This window comes from Amphibalanus amphitrite, unplaced genomic scaffold, assembly GCF_019059575.1.
Source record: "Amphibalanus amphitrite isolate SeventyFive unplaced genomic scaffold, NRLGWU_Aamphi_draft 000243F_arrow, whole genome shotgun sequence".
In the NCBI taxonomy this organism is placed as follows: Eukaryota; Metazoa; Arthropoda; class Thecostraca; order Balanomorpha; family Balanidae; genus Amphibalanus; species Amphibalanus amphitrite.
The window spans coordinates 254,965-275,129 of record NW_024881738.1 but is presented as its reverse complement, the minus strand read 5'-3'; the positions used below and the strand labels follow the sequence as shown (position 1 = coordinate 275,129).

The 20,165-nt window shown below is 51.7% G+C and overlaps 2 protein-coding genes and 1 long non-coding RNA gene across 7 annotated transcripts in view; 1 reads left to right on the top strand and 2 right to left on the bottom strand.

Annotated features, from left to right (window-relative positions):
* The window catches only part of LOC122386199 (serine/arginine repetitive matrix protein 1-like), a 77,022-nt gene extending 70,691 nt beyond the window's left edge, over positions 1-6,331 (bottom strand). Inside the window, exon 1 of one of the 2 annotated variants that reach the window (XM_043375156.1) lies at positions 6,146-6,331. The gene's annotated coding sequence lies outside the window, so the exon portion shown is untranslated. Of the gene's footprint in view, positions 1-4,171; positions 4,281-6,145 lie in introns of those variants that run through there. The other variant, XM_043375157.1, reaches the window with a different exon arrangement.
* Positions 6,332-7,748: 1,417 nt separating this feature from the next.
* Positions 7,749-17,382, top strand: LOC122386197 (E3 ubiquitin-protein ligase synoviolin-like). 4 transcript variants are annotated; one of them, XM_043375153.1, is made up of 14 exons: positions 7,749-7,822; positions 7,947-8,121; positions 8,803-8,962; positions 9,269-9,361; positions 9,635-9,787; positions 10,111-10,159; positions 10,430-10,660; positions 10,878-10,977; positions 11,267-11,409; positions 13,964-14,158; positions 14,492-14,605; positions 15,100-15,189; positions 16,027-16,213; positions 16,428-17,382. In XM_043375153.1, the coding sequence occupies exons 3-14, from the start codon at positions 8,834-8,836 to the stop codon at positions 16,765-16,767; spliced, it is 1,824 nt and encodes a 607-aa protein (XP_043231088.1). In that variant the 5' UTR covers positions 7,749-7,822; positions 7,947-8,121; positions 8,803-8,833; the 3' UTR covers positions 16,768-17,382. The 4 variants fall into 4 exon arrangements, with proteins under 4 accessions (XP_043231088.1, XP_043231086.1, XP_043231089.1 ...); XM_043375151.1 differs by having other exon boundaries at positions 7,759-7,813; positions 7,959-8,121; XM_043375154.1 differs by having other exon boundaries at positions 7,764-7,795; positions 7,959-8,121.
* An 853-nt stretch (positions 17,383-18,235) lies between these two features.
* LOC122386198 lies at positions 18,236-20,076 on the bottom strand. The gene is made up of 3 exons (XR_006257348.1): positions 19,746-20,076; positions 19,483-19,610; positions 18,236-19,087 (listed from the first exon to the last, which is right to left on the bottom strand). It is a non-coding gene; the product is annotated as an uncharacterized LOC122386198 (long non-coding RNA).
* Between the last annotated feature and the right edge of the window lie 89 nt (positions 20,077-20,165).

Genomic DNA, 20,165 nt, shown 5'->3' with positions numbered 1-20,165 from the left:
AGAGAGAGAGAGAGAGAGAGAGAGAGAGAGAGAGAGAGAGAGAGAGAGAGAGAGAGAGAGAGAGAGAGAGAGAGAGAGAGAGAGAGAGAGAGAGAGAGAAAGAGAGAGAGAGAGACGGAGAGGGAGAGAGAGAAGGGCTTCTTCCCCTCCTCTCAATTCGCCGCTTGAAGTATTTATTCAGAGCTTCCAGCCTCTAATGGGTCGGACGTTTTTAATACACCGGCAACCATAAATACCGTTTCGTTCTCCAGAAGCTGTTGGACACCACGGCACGGTCGGAAAACCCACGGAGAGAAGATTGTGTCAGAGCTGGTATGCTGCATCGGATGGCCCTAAAAAGGATCTGTGGTATGCAGCACGGGATGACCTCCACAGAGGGGACGAGACAGCACCGTTATCCCGCGCCCCGACCGACCGTCCCGGTCAGTTACACGTAATGGGCTGACCAGACGGAGCTAATGACGGAAGGTAAAACCTCAAACCACGCTGAACAGGAGTTTCTACAGATACTTCTCGGAGAGAATGATCATTCGCTAGCATTTGATTGTGAAGCATCAAGCAGCCGTCTTCCACTGAGTCCCGGTTCGCTAGTCGCTCGTTGGCATTCGATTGTATCGCAGCCGTCTTTCATTGAGCCCGGTGATGAGTTTGCCGGCCGCCGCCGCTGACTGACGCACACTCTTAGACACACAGGCCGCAGACGCAGCACATCATCACGTCACATCACTGTCAGCGCTGATGACCACGTCAGTGATGATGGCTACGTCAGCGCCGGTATATGTTACCCATCATCACCTCGGTGCGACACAGCGCCGCTGCAGCAGGGAGCTCCGTTCTGTTCTGTAGCGCGCCGGAGAGGACGCAGGGCAGTGCAGTGCCGGTAATACTGCTGAACGGCTGCACTGGGGAACTAACGAGCCCGGTTATGAAAAAAGCCCGTGGAATCTGGTTGAGCTATGTTGCTGAACAAACTTGGAAAGTGCACGACATGGCGATGCGAAGCGTCACTATGTCATCATTGGAGCTATTGCACTTTAAAGTGAAGAGTCCAGGCAGTAGGGGTAGCTTGGGTCCATACTACATAAATTAGAGGGGGAAACAGCAGGTCTGAGATTCACGGCAGGCACACCGGCGCAGGTCACTCCCGGACACCACAGCCGCAGGTCACCGTGCAACAGACCACTCGAGCCGCGCCGTGCACAGGGCATCAACATAACGGGCCGCAGCGAGCAGTCGCCGGGCGCCGGTCGTGGCAGGTATGTGCGGCGGACGGCCGACAGGGTCACCGGGACAGACGGACCGATCATGGCCGGTCGGACGGCCTCCCGCGGCCACAACGGTGCTGAATGGAGCCGAGCCGAGAACGGAGCCGAGCGGAGACTGGGAGCCGAGCTGGGCTGATGAGGAGAGCTGCGGGCTGGGCTGACGGGAGAAGGGCTGGGTGTGGAGAGACGGTGGCGGAGATGAGGCTTAGCTTAGCTTGGGAGGTGGCGTATATAGGAGTTAAAGTGGCAGAGAGGTAGACAAAATCGAAGATGAGAAATTTGTAACACAAAATGTGTTACCAAAAATCATTGAGCACAGATATAGGTACATACACCATCAGGGTTAATGAAAAGGTTCCACAAAATATTGTGTACGAGTGTTTTCCATGGATAAAAGAAACCCCTCTGAAAACTGAAGAGAAAGACCAGTGAGTGATACGAGTAAGCTCATCGCTGAGTGAGCAGTGGCAAAAGGACTGAAGACGGAAGTCAGCGCAGTGAATGCCGGCGGGCGGTAGCCGACCGCGGAATAAATGAAACGATAACCAAAGGAGTGGCTGAGCCGGAGAAAAAGGCCGAGAGAACCGTTCGAAGAGTGAGAGCGGCAGCTGGCGAGGCTGGCACTTCCGCCCGACTATCGGCGGGGATACGGAGAGGAGTGGCATCAGAGAGGTTGGGTCCAGGAGAGGGGTCTGATATGGTGGTGGGTGCGGAGGGAGATCTGAGAGAGAGAGAGAGAGAGAGAGAGAGAGAGAGAGAGAGAGAGAGAGAGAGAGAGAGAGAGAGAGAGAGAGAGAGAGAGAGAGAGAGAGAGAGAGAGAGAGAGAGAGAGAGAGAGAGAGCTGGCAGAGCTGGGGACGAGGAGAGGGATAACGGAGTCTGACTTTACTGGAACACTGATTGGATCCGAAGGGTTGGCGGAGGTGAGGACGGCAGCTGTCGGCAGCGACTAACGAATGCGACACATGACAGCAACTAACGAACGGATGTCAACACGCCTTCAAGCCTTTGAGTGGGACGAAGCCAGATAACGAGCCAGCGGAACGAATATATCCTATCTCTGACAGGGACAGCAAGGGACACAAAATGGCAGGCAGCAGAGAAATGTTAAGAGACTCTCCGCCCTCTCCCACGATTGCATTACAACAGGTGATGGCCTTGCTGTCCCTTCCTGTATACGACGGCTGCAAACCGGGACCTCCATAGCATGATGATATTAACAGCTCATGCTAGGGCGAGAAAATGTGAATCAGTATGCAAATAATGCGCCATTAGACCCGTATAGGTTTATCCCGATATACATGCTTGATTTATCAGTTTCTCTCATATATTTTTATGGTTGGTCTGCTATCCCGCCCGGAAGGGATAACAGTTTCCCTATTTTCTATCGTTTCAGTAACGGCCGAAGGAAAGCACACCAGAAGATCGAGACACTTGAGTCCAGAGAAGCTGGCATGGACCTAAGTGTGGAACTGAAAGTGCGGACTATCTTGCTGAGCACGGAGGTGACCCTGACCTAGCTGTCCCCCAGCATACACATGCCGACCAAACCTGTCCTACCGCAGCCTCGTCGCGCCACAGACCCAGACGGGAGAGGCGGAGGAGGGATGATAGGAGTGGTGACTGATGGCCGAAGGAAGGAAGCAGACGGCTGGGAGGTCAGACTATGAGCGCACGGCTGCAGAGAGGCACAAGGTCCCCTGCAATGCACGGCATGGACTGGCGGTACATATAGGGACAAACTGGAAGTACTCAACGGGATATGAGCCAAATGCGATGTTGCTACATAGAGCTACCGCAAGCAGGGATCCAAACGGAGTAAGGAATGCCCATTGCCCACCCTCGCCCACCACGGGAGCTGACCTCCAAGGCGACCTGGGTGCCGCCACCGCCAGCCCAGACCGGTTTGTTATTCCAGGGCGCACGTCTCACGACTGGGGCGTGCGACGGTGGCGCTGTCACCCGACCTTGAATCATTTGGTGGAGCGGCGACGATCGTCGTTCTCCGACGACACGAGCGAAGAGGCGGGGCGGGGGGAGGGAGGAGAGGAGACGGTGCGGCTCGGGGAGGCGGCTGTGGGGAGGGGCGGGGAGGAGGGACGGGAGAACTGCGACGAACACCCGTGTGAGCCGCGCGCTGTCTGTCCGTCTGCTGGTGCTCGCCCAAACAGTGGGTACCTGCAGGGGCGGTACTTCAGAGGGCGCCCGGTGCACCTGACGTCTTGCACAACACCGGCTGTGTTTACCCGCACCCCTGATAGCCGGAGATAGGCGGCCCGCAGCTGACAACTCACAGCATCCCTCGGCTGTGAGCGCTGAACTCCCTCGCTGGCACCACATGCTCCGCACATCGACAGTCGAGTCACATCTCCGCCTACGTGTATACCATCTCCACCCAGCCATGCAGCCTGTCCATCCCTTATCGATGTCTGGTCCCTTTCTCCCTCTGCAGTCGGCTGTGTTTTCCAAATATGTTCAGCGTTTCTCCACCAATTCGGTCATGGTACTGACCCCAAACAGCATTACAAATCGTCACGAAAGCCATGCGGGCGGGGTAGACAGATGAATGTGGCCCGTATGGTCATTTAAATGCATTAAAACCAGGTGGTATGAACGTTAGCCGCATGTAATGAGGTGGCGCTAGTTGGAACCACGTGACACGGACATTTCAGAGATCGCTCACCAGACATGTGAGACAGAAATAGTCATAACTCGGGTCTCGGGACGCTTCAAAACAACACCTACACAACAGAGAGCACCTCAGTCGTAGCATGCGACAACTGACAGGCCGTAAATAGCCACCTTCAAGGAGTCTCAGAGGTCACAACCTACGAATCCACTGCAAAGTCGGGTTGCGCACTGTGAGTGGCCAGTGCCCAGCAGGTGTTGTGGGGGCCTGTGGTTACCTGTGAACTGCTTATCCTCTCCCTAGAACGCCGTCTAGTCGCGAGTGGCACCTCGTGTCCTCCACTGAACGCACCACGCCGCGCCGACACCCACGGCCAGAGGCCCACTGACGGCCCCCGCGGCCCGCGGCCCGCCGTGCTGCCTCCACAGCGCGGCGCGGCGGCGACTGTGACGTCACCAGTGACGTCATCAGGCAGCCTCCGCTGCCGAGACGACGCGACGGGGGCAACCCGCCGGCTGCAGGTCGCAGAGCCGCCGCTTTACTGAAACGACAAACACTAAGGAAATTGACAGCTCTGTGGAAGCGCAACCGGCAACGATGACTGTTTGATGTGCTGCTGGTTGATTTGTGATTAACACTCAAGATTTATATCCAGTAGCGACGGGGAAAGATTTTCAGATCGGGTCCCATTCGATCGGATCATCTGCCTAGCACGGATATGATCGCCCCCGGCTGCGACAACTGTCAGGTGTGGAACGACGCCCCGCACCACCAGGAAAGTTACGGCGCAAAACCTGCTCTAGCGAGCGCGAGACTCGGCACAGCTTTCCTGGAATGCGGAATGCTGTGGATTGCGGATTTGCTGAATCACAAACGGACCAATGAAACTGTCCCCCGCTGCCCAGCTTTTACAAGGGTGCGAAATTACCTAAGGAAACGACAAAGCTCCTGCATTTACCGGAATATCGAAATGAATGAGTTTTGCAAGCGTTCAACTGTCGGAACGCCATGTACAACACACTTGACTTGTAGCATTTGTGGGGAAAGAGGTCCACGGTTCATTCAGTACCTAAACGTAAGCAACTCACGTAAAATGCCTTTACCTATGCGGTATGCCCAAATGCTGAATAGATTGCGCCCAGCAAGGCGGAGTTGGCAGCTAGGCAGGGCTATGCAGTACGCAACTCAGAACGAGATATGACTGCAATTATCTGCCTCTTCCTGGCTAGTCCGCACTGAGCCCCGAGCCGCGGTGCCGGCGTTTCCCCATCGCAGGGCCGCTGAAGGAGGCTGAGGGACTCGCTGTAGGAAGTTGTAGGCTCTTGACTGAGATCTGGAGCAGGAACCAGGAGGTGAGGACCAGTGACCAGCGCCGAGCCGCTGGACACGTAGACAGCGCTCGAGCGCTCTTCTCCCGGCACTAGGGAGACGGGAGCTATCAGCTCGCGATACCGGCCATCCAGCCGCCAGCCGGGCTGAGGGCTGCTGTCGAGCGGACCGCTGGGAGCCGCCCACTCGATCGTCAGTGACAGGGCCAACGTCCATTTGGTCCTCGGCAGAGGGCAGTCCTTCGTCCGCCCCCATAAAAAGGCCACCCGTGCCGGTTCTTCGCAAAGGCTGAGACCGTCTCAGTCTCTGGAATAGACACAGAATATACGATCGCCGGTTATCCTCGTCTGATGGATTTTTTTGACAGTGAGTGTTCGAGTGAAGGATGACGGTTGAGGAGCATGGTCATCTCGACGGAGTACTAAGAAGTGAGAAACATCGTGGCTGCTCAGTGTGGCCTTGTCAGAGATCAGCTACAAAGGTGTTGCTGCAGGGTCTCATAGCACCAAACACTCTCCCGGTCTCTCGATGAATGCGATAGCTCGGCCCGACGACGATAAATACCTACCAGCATCATACAGTACATTGACATACCATCTTGATCTATCGGCGGAGCTCGGCAAAAAAAGCGACGGCCGAACAACGGTCTTCCACCCACCTCGTCGTGGGGCAAAAATGAATGGATCCACCAGCAGTCAGCACCAGGGTATATTGTCAGCACCACGTGCTAGTGCATGTGCTACCGACCGATAATACCTACACATGAGCACGCCTATATAGGTATACCTACTATTTACTAAGGCAGATGTTTATGAATTAGGTAGGTACCAACTCAATCTAGTGAAACGTGAAAATATCCCGCATCATCTATCATGCAGCGCGCACACCAGGCAATTTTTTTTTTAAACCTTACCCGCCATACCTTTCAGAAGATTCTTGCCTCAGCGTTCCAAATTGGAATGCCCATGTCCCAGTAACAAGTTCAATTTGCGGCTGAGTGCACAGTGCACACCTGTACTGCACACCATTTCAATTTACTTACACCCAAGGCTATTGTAAAATGTAAACCCTGATCTATACATATACTCTGTGTAAACCTTACACCACTGAACTCTATAATGTGGAATGCGCATCGGCCGCCAAATGGTGTCCAACGGTGCCGCCATGTTGCGCAGACCAGAAAGCGGCCGCCGCCTGTGCTGGGGAATAGGGAATTCGGGACCTCGATTTACGTTTGCGGTCGCTGCATCCGTTACGCTCAAGCTATGTGGACACGGAACCCGGCATCTTACGCAGAATTGAGTGGAGAACAAGATGAAATCCTAAAAAATCCTCAGCTACAAGGAACTAATACGTTAAACCCTTATAAGTCAATGGGGAAATATGAAAATTGCTATTTTGGCGCCGAGAATGATCTGAAACTATCTCAAGCATATAGAATCATGATTTCATGCACTTTTTGCAAGGTTCTATGCTTCATATTTGCATTGTTGCCCTTGCGTGACGTCATCTGTGACGTCACAAGGGTCACAATTTTTCTTCAATAACTCCCGATCAAATTGAGCTAGCGAGTCGGGAAAGCCACCAATGGACTCAGGAAGACCTGCCGAATCGAATGATATGCGACATGACCTCTTTCGACCAACTTCGTGACCTGGGGGTGCTGACCTGACCTTGACCTGAGGTCAACACCCTAAGTTGACCTGACCCGAACAAAAAGTATATCACTCGATGCGCCTGAGCTAGCTGAACACGATGATGCCAAAATCGCGGCTCTACGACCATTTTTGGCGAAGCTATTTACCAAAAACCGAACCCGTGCCTTAGATCACTTGACCTGACCTCAGAGGTCACCGGTTGACCTGAGACCCTTACAGCGGGTTCCTACCATTCACTCTGCATTATACTTTGCCGCATACGACCACTTTACCGCTTAATTCTAGTTTAATTAGCGGTGCATTAGCGAGGTGGGTTCAATCAACCCCCTCGGCCGGGGCAAATGTAGGTCAGGCGAGTGAATTTGAGGAATTCTGAAGATACGATCGTGTTCCCCACTCAATTCTGCGTAAGATGCCGGGTTCCGTATCTACGTAACTTGAACGTAACGGATACGGCGGCCGCAAACGTAAATCGAGGTCCCGAATTCCCTATTCCTCAACACAGGCGGCAGCCGGTTTCTGGTCTGCGCAATATGGCCGCCACCGTTAGACACTACGGCCAATAGGGTTGAAGCGGCATTGCTCCCCTGTGCCTTACACTAAATAGCTACAAAACATGTAACCCTCTCTTGAGCGTATAAAAAGTCATAGTTACTTCTTTTGTTTATAGATGTCAGAGCGGTAGCTGGACGACTCGGACGACTCATAAACAGGCACGTCATTGTTCGAAAAGAAAATAAACGTTGTTATTAGTAAGCTGTTGCTAGGCAACTTGCTCTCCGAATGAATGATACCTAGTTTTATTGAGCAGTTGCTAGGCAACTGAGGACGGTAATGAGACATTGAACAGTACTGTTACCTATTTGCGTCATGTTTTGTCGCAAATGTTTTCTGTTGTGGAGTGCGACACATATGTCAGCATCATTTATTAGGTTAAACAAGTGAGAGAATGGGAACTTGTTGACAGAAATTTATAAAATTCATCTGGCTTGTTGTTTTCCTTATCGGTTGTGAATTCTCGCTGGTTTCCAATGCAACTGTGACACGCAAGTGAACTTTGACCAGACCTGCCCGCAGGAACGTGTTTCTAAATTCAACAATTATCAGATTTGATTTACGTCTTCAAGATGAAACATACCCGATAAAAATGCTCTTGAAATTGAAATGTGCTTGAATCCCCCATAAGCTCAGTGGAAGTTGAGTCTTACAGACATCTTGACTCAAATTAGATTGAGCTGAGGTGAGTTCAGTTTTCATTACAGCTTCTTTGCCTGGTACGTATTTTTACTCACTGCGGTTGTTATCTTTGGATGTTTATTCCTCACAAAATATAAACACCTGCTGTACATATCAACGTGTCATAGCTGCCACATGTTAAAATGCTTCAGGATGTACTTGTACCATCATAAGGGCTGTTCCGTCATCTTTTTCAACGGCTAGCTTTGCATTGTCTTCTATTATTTTGTTTTGTAGTCATTTAATTTTTGCATTGTCCTTAATTTTCTTAGTCTCTTTGGTGAACAGCTGAGCATGTAGGCATGCACTGTTCACCAAAGGGATATTGAGAGAAGTGCTAGTACTCGTAGGTAGCTTTCATTCAAAACATAACTAGCATTGTGCTGATAAGAATTGGCCTCACAATAAAAATTATATTATATTAAAAATTACAGCTTAAAAATTACAAGTCCAGTCCATGATGAGATGAGCTCTGTAAATCTGAAAATGCCACAATGGGATAGAATTGTAGCTAATGATTTTATCAATAGCTTAGATTTTTATCCTTGCATGCAATAGATACTAGCTAATATTATGGTCTTAGTGAATATTTCCCTTCGCTTAGGGGCATAAAAATAATTGTGTGAGATGCATTGGCACCTTCCACTGCTTAAGTCATCTTACAATTCCCCTTTTCACTTAACAGGAGCTCCAGGCAAGCAGCAACAGCAGCAACCATGAATGCCTCCCTGATAGCCTCCCTGAGTGTGCTGCTCACTGCAGCTGTGGTTGGCAATGCCTTCTACCAGAAGAAACAGTTCTACCCATCAGTGGTGTACCTCACCAAGTCCAATGCCAGCCTGGCAGTAAGTAGCCCAGGGTGAATAGTGTCCTCTGACTGGATATTGATATTGCATAGTGACACTTCATTCAGTATGTTTGGGTTAGCTTATGAAATGAACCATGTTATGGCTTGCAGCAGCTCTATGCTCTCTTATGATTGCTTTTGATCTCAATGGATATTACAAATAACTAAGCAGGCATTCAGTTATTTTTATTGTTCATTTTTTTAATTAACAACAATTTATTATTCACTTCCCACTCATGTAAGCTAACTGCTGATTGGTCGCTGCTCATGCCCATGTTTTTCATTGCTACTGTTCTTCTTTCAGGTTATATATGTTCAGGCATTTGTGCTTGTCATTTTATTTGGAAAGCTGGTGAGGAAGATATTCTTTGGTCAGCTACGAGCAGCAGAATTTGAGGTAATTGAACTATTTTTTTGTGCTGGTAAATCATCTTATTTTCTTATTTGCTCTCAAAGGAACATTGAACATGCATGAGTCTTGGAAGTGGGTATTCAATCTAGTTCACATTGGATCAAAATGAATAATTCTGGCCTTGATGCCTGTCTCACATCTGCTATGCACACATGCACGCATACCAACAATGATGCTCATTCAATGCAATTCATTCAACTGTAGACTCATATTTGGCAGGATTTGTGTTCCGACATTTGACTCTTCCCCCTCCTCCAGCACCTGATGGAGCGCTCGTGGTACGCGGTGACGGAGACGTGTCTGGCGTTCACCATGTTCAGAGACGACCTCAGTCCCAAGTTTGTGGCGCTCTTCACGCTGCTGCTGTTCCTCAAGTCGTTCCACTGGCTGGCAGAGGACCGCGTCGATTATGTAAGTGGGTGATGCAAACCGGAGGGAATTTCGTTTTATTGATCGCAACTCATTGTGATCGAGAGTCAGTTCCATTTGTTCATTCACCGAAAGTCATCAGCGAAGATTGTAATTTTTATATGATTTACAAACTTAGATGACAGCTCGGATTTGTTCTTCTTTTGGAATGAGCAACTCGGCCACCGAAATGTAGATATATTCCGCCAAAATAAAAGCACCGATTTAACAACCGGCAGCACTGTCCACCAGCTGACTTGTAACTGCGATGCTCAATTATATCTCGAAGTGCTATCAGCTGAACGCGCTCCGTTTCTGTGACGCAGATGGAGCGGAGTCCAGTTATCACCTGGGTCTTCCACATACGAATCATCTGTAAGTATTCAGAGCTGCCAAAGGCCACTGAATTTGATTGACTTATAGATACTGGGTAAAAGAAAACGTCGGCCTTGAATATGCGTCTAGGTTAATATGATTTTTTCGTTAGTGTGCTAGATTTTGATTCGGTTGCTTACAGGTACCATCTGTGATGTGTGTGGTGGAATGTAACTGCAACCGCTTTCATCTTTTCCTCCTTCCGGCATCTTCACCTCCCGTCACCCCTGACCTGACCCCCCCCCCCCCCCCCCCCTCGGTGCACTGCAGCGCTGCTGGTGCTCCTCTCTCTGCTGGACGTGGCGTTCATCGCGTACGCGTACCACTCGACGGTGACGCGCGGTGCGTCCGTTCAGCTGGTGTTTGGGTTCGAGTACGCCATCCTTCTGACAGCAGTGGCGTACGTGCTGGTGAAGTACGTGCTGCATACGGTGGACCTGCAGCGGGAGGCGCCCTGGGAGAACAAGGCCGTCCACCTGCTGCACACAGAGCTGCTCATAGGTGAGCGAGAGTGGGAGAGGAGAGGGTAGCTGCTCGTTTTAGTGACGACCAGATATGGTAGAGGGAGAGTTGGAGCTTCCTATTGATGGCTTCCATTACTGGGCAGTGGCAGCATGCTAGCTGTCGATACCGTACATTTATCGTGATTATCGGTGTAAGAACTGAGTCGAGTGAGCATACTCTGACCGATCCGCTGGCTGTGTCTCCTGTGTCTCAGGCTTTGTGAAGGTGATCCTGTACATGGTGTTCACGCTCATCATGGTCAAGATCCACACACTGCCGCTGTTCGCCATCCGACCCATGTATCTGGCTCTCAGGTGAGATTGCACAAACAGCTTCAGTTGATTTGCGGAGTAGATTCGTAAGTAAAGACAGCAATCATACTTTACAGATGCAAGCGATAAATGGACTTGAGCGTGAACGATGGATGCATTGTTTACTTGCGATGTTCATGGTGTTTCCCAAGTTTGTTATCCGAAGCCGCTGTTTTCCATCCGAAATTCTTATTAGAATCGCAATCTAGGCACGTTATAACACCTCGCTCGTCTTGCTCTTTTTTTTTTCTCCCACCCACGGGCCTCCATCTGACTGTCCTGTCTCCGCCAGGTCGTTTAAGAAGGCGTTAAGTGACGTCATTTTGTCCCGGCGGGCCATCCACAATATGAACACGCTGTACCCGAACGTGACGGAGGAGGAGTTGCAGAACACCGACAGCGTCTGTATCATCTGCCGAGAGGAGATGACCGCAGGTGGGTCCGACGGACGGCTGGGATGGTGGTGGCCGTGATGGATTTGTGTCGCATACAGGCCACACGTCACGGGCTAGATATGGTTAGATTCGTTCAAATGGTCGGCCTTCACTGTACTGGGCAGGCTAGCCCTTTTTTGACATGACATTTTCATCGGATTTATACAAGTTTAATGGCGGCATGCCGGGTTGTCATAAAAATAGACGACTTACAGCGCTCGTGGCCACAGCTGGTATCGTTACACTGAACAGGGCTCAGCGCTGACGAGGGTTCTCCTTACCAGTTAAGCTGGTGTGCACTGTGACTGTGCTCTGTTTGTACCGTAACATTCGTGAGTTACCGTGACGTGCCGTACCCTGGTGCCCGGCTGTGGTATCACACCCACCGTGCCTATCGCGCTGTGTGCTTGGCGGGCCCGCCGACCGACCGTGTTATCGGGGTGGCCGGGTCGTAGGTCGGGGACAGTGGAGCGGTGAGAGATGAGTGCGCGCCCAGTCGTGCGGTGAACGCGGCGGTGTGAGTGGTGACATTGAGAGGTACGACGGTACAGGCGGGAGAGCGGGGACACTGAGAGGTACGACGGTACAGACGTGAGAGCGGTAGCACTGAGAGGTACGACGGCACAGGCGGGAGAGTAGTGACACGGAGAGGTACGACGGTACAGGCGGGAGAGCGGTGACGCTGAGAGGTACGACGGTACAGGCGGGAGGGCGGTGGCACTGAGAGGTACGACGGCGCAGGCGGGGGAGCGGTGACACTGAGAGGTACGACGGCGCAGGCGGGAGAGTAGTGACACTGAGAGGTACGACGGTACAGGCGGGAGGGCGGTGACACTGAGAGGTACGACGGCGCAGGCGGGAGGGCGGTGACACTGAGAGGTACGACGGTACAGGCGGGAGGGCGGTGACACTGAGAGGTACGACGGTACAGGCGGGGGGAGCGGGGAGGGATGTAGCGGGTGGTGGTTGTGGTGAGGGTCGCTGGACGTGTTCTGAAAGTTGGTCGAATATTTCGCATGCAATGGCCTAAGGATGTCACTGTGGGCCCGTGATGGGACTGTTTCCTCGATTGCCTGTGGATGTAACAGGAGATGAAGGTCGGTAACTGATTCTCAATCATTCACGGTGACTGTCGAGTTGTGGTGGTGAACAGTAGGCTGTGACACTGGACTACGGTAGGCTGCTATCTTTGGTAAAGTGACGTATCCAATCACTATCTCCCGCTGATTAGCTCATTGATTATTGACTTGACATTGATGATGTCGATCCTGCGTCACTGATTCTCCGGATCTGCAATGATGGATATTGTCCAGGGTCTTTGATCCAAGTATCGTCATTCAGCTTAGCAGTGCTATAAGCTACTAGTAACCTCAATGTCTTTTTTATAATGACTTGGCGGCTCAGCCCCTTGGTGGGTCTATTACTGTGAACCTTAAATTTTCATCAGAGTTGTTGGTTATCAGACTGCTAAGTTGTTTTTACTCCTACGGCTACGGTACCGCTGAAGCGGGACTCCGTATGACTCACGTGATTGGCAGTGTTTTGACCCGGTGTCGATTTCGTAACACCCGGACCGCGTGCGGTGCTGTGCAGTGTCGATCGGTTGCTCTGGTGATGGGGTTGACTGTGCCGTAACTAAACGTTACCTAATGCCTACCTTAGGCCTACCGCACCGTGAGGTAGCGCATAGTCGCTGCAAATCGCTGCTTAGAATGCTGGCCGTCTGCTACCCCCCCCCCCCCCCCCGCCATGGCCGAAGTGACATTTGAGAGGCGTGTCACCTTTCATGAACTCCGAACCGGTGTGCTGCCTCGTGTGCAAAATCGAAGGGGCGTCGTCAGGTTGGGAATAAGGGAGGTCGGGGCGTGGAGCAGTGTTGGTCATAGGCGTTATCAGGGGTCGGGTCAGGTTGGTCTACCGTCGCAAGCCGCCCCTGTGAGACACCCTGGCGCCGCCTCTGCGCTGCGTATGTATCGACGGCTCCACTGGCGGGTGGCCTGCTGACCGCACTGGTGACGTCGGTGGGGCCCCGGTACTGCCTCCGGTCACGGGTGCTACCGCCGCCCCTGACCGGCCTCTGCTGCTCAGTGCTGGCTGCTGAGCTGCAGCAGGCTATAGGTTACTGCTGAGAGAGTGTGCGGCGGCGGGCGGCCCCGGCTGACTTGTGACGTGTCGTGTGGGAGTGAACGATTGTAATTGTGTAATCTGAGCGTGTTTGTGTGAGGTTGGAATTATGTGACTGAATTTGTCGTCAGGTTTATTGTGTGTGTCTAGTTATTGTTGTTAACGCTGTTTAGGGGCCGCCCAGGCGAGCCCATATGTTTTATTCGTTCCTGTGAGATGAATCATGAGCGAGATATCGCTGCACCCATAGCCTCCCAATGTCACACTTGTCCTTCTCCCAGTGCCTTTCCGTCCCCTAATCGTACAAACCCAACTGTTTTTAGGGCCTTGTCCAATAATTCTCTGTTCACTTCCCGCCTTCTCTGGCTGCCTCCGTCTGAGTCCGATCTCTGTCTCTGTGTCTGTTCACTGACCCCCGTCTCTGTCCGCAGCCGCCGGCGCCAAGAAGCTACCCTGTAACCACGTGTTCCACGCGCTGTGTCTACGCTCGTGGTTCCAGCGCCAGCAGACGTGCCCCACGTGTCGTATGGACATACTGCGCGCTCCGGCGCCGGCCGCCCCGCCGCCCCCACCCCCGCAGCCGCAGCCCCAGCCGCCGCCCGCGCCAGGACAGCCGCCACAGAACGGTCAGTAGCGGGACGACGCGGAGACGGGAAACGCTTAGATGAAACATTTTATGATTCAAATGGCAAACTTCGGTTCACCTTTGTTAGAATCGAAGAGTCGAAGGTCGTTGATTTTGTGCTAGAAATAGTAAATCTCGAATAGGAATTGCTTTAGTTGATTTCATTAGTCGTCGAATAGCGCTACACTGCCGCTTGACTTAACAACTGCCTGAGCCGTTTTTCTTGTTGCTTGAGCCCAGTGTGTTGTACCGAACGTCGTGACTGCTGTATTATCCTGTATCTGTCAGTGGTCGCCTGTCGGTGTATCGCTGACCGTGCTGTTTTCCCCTGTAGCCGGCGCTCCGCCGTTCCTCTGGCCGTTCCCGCCGCCCGGCGTGGTGCCGCCCGCTGGAGCGGGCATGCCGCCCCCGCCCCCGCCCGCCGCCGCCGCCGCCGGTCAGCCGGCAGGTAAGAGTTCACGAGTCAGCACCGCCCGTAATGGCCTTATCGGGGCCGGCCGAGATATCAGAGATCGACTAGGATCTCGTCTCATTTAGACCGTCCAGATCGTGATCGACTGTGTAGTTTGTCTGATTGGAGTGGCCGATCGGTGTCATTACATGGGATGCGGCGCTACTGCTGGGTAGTCGGGTTCAGTGCCATATGATCTGAGTGGGCCACTGCCCGGTCCCGGATGGAGGGTTACTGAGATCGATACAGACGTGGGATAGAGACCGGGATGTTACCGGTCTCCCGGTGGTTGACCGACGATTGAAATAACTGCCTTCGTGTATTATAGTATCTACTTGTAGTTTTATGGTGTCTGAGCTGGCCCAGTCTCAGCTAACAGTGAACAGTCGTGGTGCGGCCGGAGGCTAATGTGGAGTGTTACGGTCCATCTGACCTTGTGACATGAACGCTGCCGTGTGATGGTACTTATGTTGACTTGATCGTCTCACCAGCCGGAGGCGCCGCCGCTGCCGGGTCACCACAGCCGCCACCGCCGCCACCGTTCGGACATCTACCGGCATTCCCCTTCGCCCAGTTCATGAGTGAGTGTCTGACTAAGCTGATGAAGTGGTCAGGTAAAGGCTACGTGCTCTGTGATTGGAAGGAAAATGATTGTTCTGCCAAAATGACACGTGGGACGAAAGACAATGTTTAGGTAAGCGAGATAACGAGAGATCAGCGGTAAAAATTAAGGAAAAACGTGAGGAAAGCTCGCGCGAATACTCAGCCTGTCAGACGCCACTGTGCACTGTAGAAAAGCTATATTTAGCGTAGATATATCGAGATGTGAAACAACTGTGTAACGAGAGCCGGAATAACAACGGAGCGGAAGCGACAGTGCCAGAAACACAAACTATTTTAGATAAAAGATAGAAACGGGCTTACAGAAAACAACGAAATAATTACGCCAATTAAAGCACAATAAACTTATTTTAGAACGCAAGTAACATTATATAATCTTAAGACAATAGCGAAGATAATACGATTTAAATATAATACTAAAAACGAGATCAGAAGGTACTTGAAAAGGAAACAGTATTTGCGCACACGCGACAAAACAATAGCGCACTTGGGCGGAGACGCCGCAACTAAATAATGTGCCGGTGGGCTGCGCGGCACCACACTGATGCTCGCTAACTCTGAGTGTTTGCTGTCGCTGAATACTGCTTAGTCTGCTGGTCAGGTGGTTTAACTATTGTGTGGGGGTACTTTCTGAGATACTTTCATACCCGTAAAGGAACCCGTAGGTAACGGTCTCCTTGCCGAGTTATGTAACTCGAGTGTGTGATTTGGTAAACATTAGCCGCCGACCGGCTCAGTGGCAGGATTGGGACGCCCTAAACCTACCAACAGCCCGCTGACTAGCGCTCCGCCGCCAGTGATGCCGCCGATGCCGCCTCCGCCGGCCGACCTGTCCGGTCTCTCGGAGCAAGAACTGCGTCTGCTGGAGAGCCAGGAGCGGGCCGGTCTGGAGGCCCGCGTGCGTGCTCTGAGGGACATTCGCACTCTTCTGGACGCCGCTGTGGTCATGATGGAGCAGTACAGCCGCGCCGCCGCCGTCGCAGGGTGAGTGGGCATCGTGGGGAAGCGTGGCAGCTCACAGAGCTGGCAGCCGTTTTCTAGAGGTCTGTGGATGATGGGTTTTGATGTCCAGTGGTGCGCTCGGGTGTTTGGAGCGCTTCCTTCCTAGGCAGATACCTGTTGAATGTTGATATATGGATGTGTTGTGTGGATCTTTTGTATTTTTGTATTCATGTTTCATTCGTCATTTTGTTTTCAGAGTGGCGCCTACCGCAGCACCTCCAGCAGCCGCTGCTGCAGCTCCCGCGGCTTCTGCCTCGACTGGAGCGCCCTCTGCCAGTACCGCCACCGAGGGAGCCGCCACCGCCGCCGCCGCCGCCTCCCCAGCAGCAGAAGGCGGCGCGGCGGCGGCTGCCCCGCCGAGCCCGACACCCGCCTCCGCCGCCCCTGCCGCCGAAAAGACACCGACCGCTGCTGCCGCCAGTCCGGCCGCACCGAAACCGGCCCCAGCCGCCGCCGCCGTCGCTGCGGAGCCAGTCTCGGAACAGGAGGAGCTGCGCAGGAGACGCGTGCAGCACTTTGAGCAGCGCGGCGAATAGTGAGTGAGCTGTTTATGAACACCAACTGTCGATATTGTGTGAATATCGACGTGTCACCCTGCAATGGAACATACGGGCGGGTATGATACGAAATGCTGATAAACCCATGCTACGAGGATAAAGAAGATCGCACGTTTGTGACAAGACATACCTGATATGTAATGCTGCCCTTGGTGCAAGTTATGTGGTGGCAATATTCACTATACAGTCAATGGTTCATGTGAACCCTGTCAGTTCACGGAGTCAAACCCTCGGTTTATGCGCTGTCCGAGAAAGAAGACCGCACATTTGTGACAACATACCTGATGTGTAACACTAACGCTGCCCTCGATGGGATTATGTGGCGGCGACATTCAGTCACTGGTTACGGTAAACCCTGGCCCGGTTCGGGAGTCGCACCCTCGGCTGGTGGGCTCCCGGACGGGCCAGTCCGGGTGTGATATGATATCCGATATCTGACGCGGCCGGGGCGGGACAGGCGCCGCCGTGGTGGCGTCTGTGACAGACGTTACTGGGACGGTCCTTCAGTTTGTGTGTGCGTGTGCCGAGTTTATTTATTATATCGGCCGGCCGTGGTGGGACCGGATAGTTCGGACCAATACACGGGCGAATTCAGCCGCAGTCCTGTGTCGGTGTGGCGAGACATACAGTAAAACGGAGATAAACGCGGGCGAAGCCAGAAGTCAGGTTTTCTTATGCATGACTCCAGCAACGCCGTCTTCTGTGGTGCACATGCAATATGGGTTATGTGCTGTAGAAGACAGTAGACACGCTAGTGCGAATTTTCGACAAACGACCGGTAATGGGCAGAACCGGGACGTTATATCCACTTAGTATCCGTATCTCATTCGTTAGCGGTTCACTAATCCAGAAGACGTCGATCGGTTCGGATTATCAGACTGTCTGCCGTTCCACCGATGGGGCCCAAAAGGTCTGGGCGAGTCGTGCGGACGCAGTCCACCGGTGGGGATCGGAGGTTAGTCGACGACAAATTGTTTTGTTTATTCTTGGTCGACATCGGTGATTGTTTTCTTGAGAGAGCCCCGACAATAGGAATTGACGACATGGCTGCCATGCTTGAATTTTGAAGTTTGCCGGTCAGTGCGTGCGACAAGTGACAGCACTATGCGGTACCGGAGCTGTCGGCTGGTCAGCTGCGCTATCAGCAGCTGCAGCAGCTGTCGGCTCTCGATGGGAATTAACGAACAGATTTAACCGAGCGTGGAAGCGCGAGAAGACAAATGAAAGCTGCGTCAATTGACGAAATGTAACTGGATAAACTGCTTAAAATAACCTGCATGTTATATCCATTTTATCCAATATACGAGCGATTTTTTATTCATTTCTTTAGGCTTAGGAGCTGTAGGCAGAGGCACACTTTGGTAAATAAGTTGAAGCAATTCTAGAAAAAATGTAAACAGCAAAACCAGACGGTGCGAGTTCAACAACACCAACAAAAAAAAAAAAATATTGCTTTGGTAACATTATATTGCAATGCATGCAGATTGCAGGGCATACGCATTACGCACAGATAAGACAGGGCTCCAAACCAAACCACACCTTCATGCAAAACACGGAAGTACCTAACAGGTGACAGTCAGATGTGAAATGGAACACGAGAGTCGAGACACCCTTCAGTACGTAATATCGAACGGAACGGACCTGCAGTCGATTATAGCCGAGAAAATTGGTATACACTTTGGAGAACAAATTGCCAAAAGAGCAATTAGCGTGGATCACCGTTAGTCGGATTATCTGTCCGGTTACTAGTTACTACAGCCCACCACCCATGGCTTGGGTCTCTTCTTCCACCCCCTTATGGGAATTTCGGAAAAAGCGACGAACACGGCCGCACAGCTTAGTTTACCGAATGTTTGAACTATGAGATGAAAATATGATAGATGAAACACTGATGACCTTGGACCTAGCAATAACACATTCTCCGACAACAGACACCAAGTCTGACAGCATTGCCTGATCATCGCCAGCAACCATCGACAGTCTAAACCCACGGTGACAGAGCAATGTCTTACAACGTTCAAACACCCCGTGTTACAGTCTCAGTTATCCCGCTGAGATTGGTCACAGCACCGCCACACAGAACCTACCATGACGGAGAAACGGTACCGCAGCAGAGACGTCTCGTCCTACTGGTGACGTAACACCGATAATGACCAGCTGAGTGACGTCACGTCATTGGCAGGTGACGGGCTGGGTGATGTCTCACTTTACTGGCAGGTGACCGGCTGGCTCTGATGGGCCGCAGACCGTCCTCCTGATGGCTGAGGCAGCGGCCTCCGGAACAGAAGCACGTGCGGCTCTGTGGGGCAGCAAAGGCCGGCTGTTATGGAATACTGGGATGTCGGGGTACAATATTGTCATATTCCCCATGGTCAGTACTTTCTGTAGCTCAGTCAGTGGAGCAGAACGTTAGTATAGTATAACAGTGGCGAGGGCCCAGGTTCGAGTGGCATGGGTGCATTGAAGCTTCCGACTCCTGAGGGGATCATCTGCAGCTGGTGGAAACGATAACTTGATTCCAAGTTCTGCATACTCCTGATTAGCCCCCACTTCACTTTTAATTGCCCATTGAGGTGGACAAGTTTGGATTTTTTAAAAATAAAACTGAGCAAACTTCAGCAGGAGTTTGGAAGATGCTGGTTTGGTGCTGTGCTGTGGACTGTGGTATTGGGCCGTGGTATAAATATTGCTTACCAGGAAGATGAACCATATAGTGGACCCAGCCCGGAGACTGCTGTACACCAAGATTCCTCCATTCACTCTCAGTCATCAGGTGGGTCATTGGAACACTCTTGGCCAAGTTTGATGGCAGCATCACATGCCTGTAATAGGAAAAAACAACAGATGAACGTGCTCATGGTCAAGACCAAGAGCGCAAGAGTGACACATGCAATGAAACTTTTAACAGCATAGCATAGATAATTTGGATTTTAGATGCATAATATATAGGTACCAACCTGTATTCATATCTGTCATCTGAGTATTTTTCAGAATACTGGATCGAATTTGTAGGCATAACTGCTTTCTTTTATTAACACACCACAGTGGCAATCAGTTGAGATGTCAACGAATTTCGATATTGGTATTATTTATAGTCACCGTGTTCGATATCGTCTATAAAGGTTATACGTCCCAGGGTATAATTATGCGTCCACCCACGACTGGGCTATAAACCACTTAACAAGGTGACTCCGGTCGACTCTTTCCCGCAAATAGTATTGACTCCAAATTGACTCCGTGCGACTCAATCCCATGAGAGCAAGGATGACAGATACAAAAAACGCGCGGCCTGCGCATTTGTTGTAGTAAAAGCGCAATATTTGGCGTTGAAGTAAATTTCGGACCTCTCCTCAAAACATCTCAAAAATACTTATAAA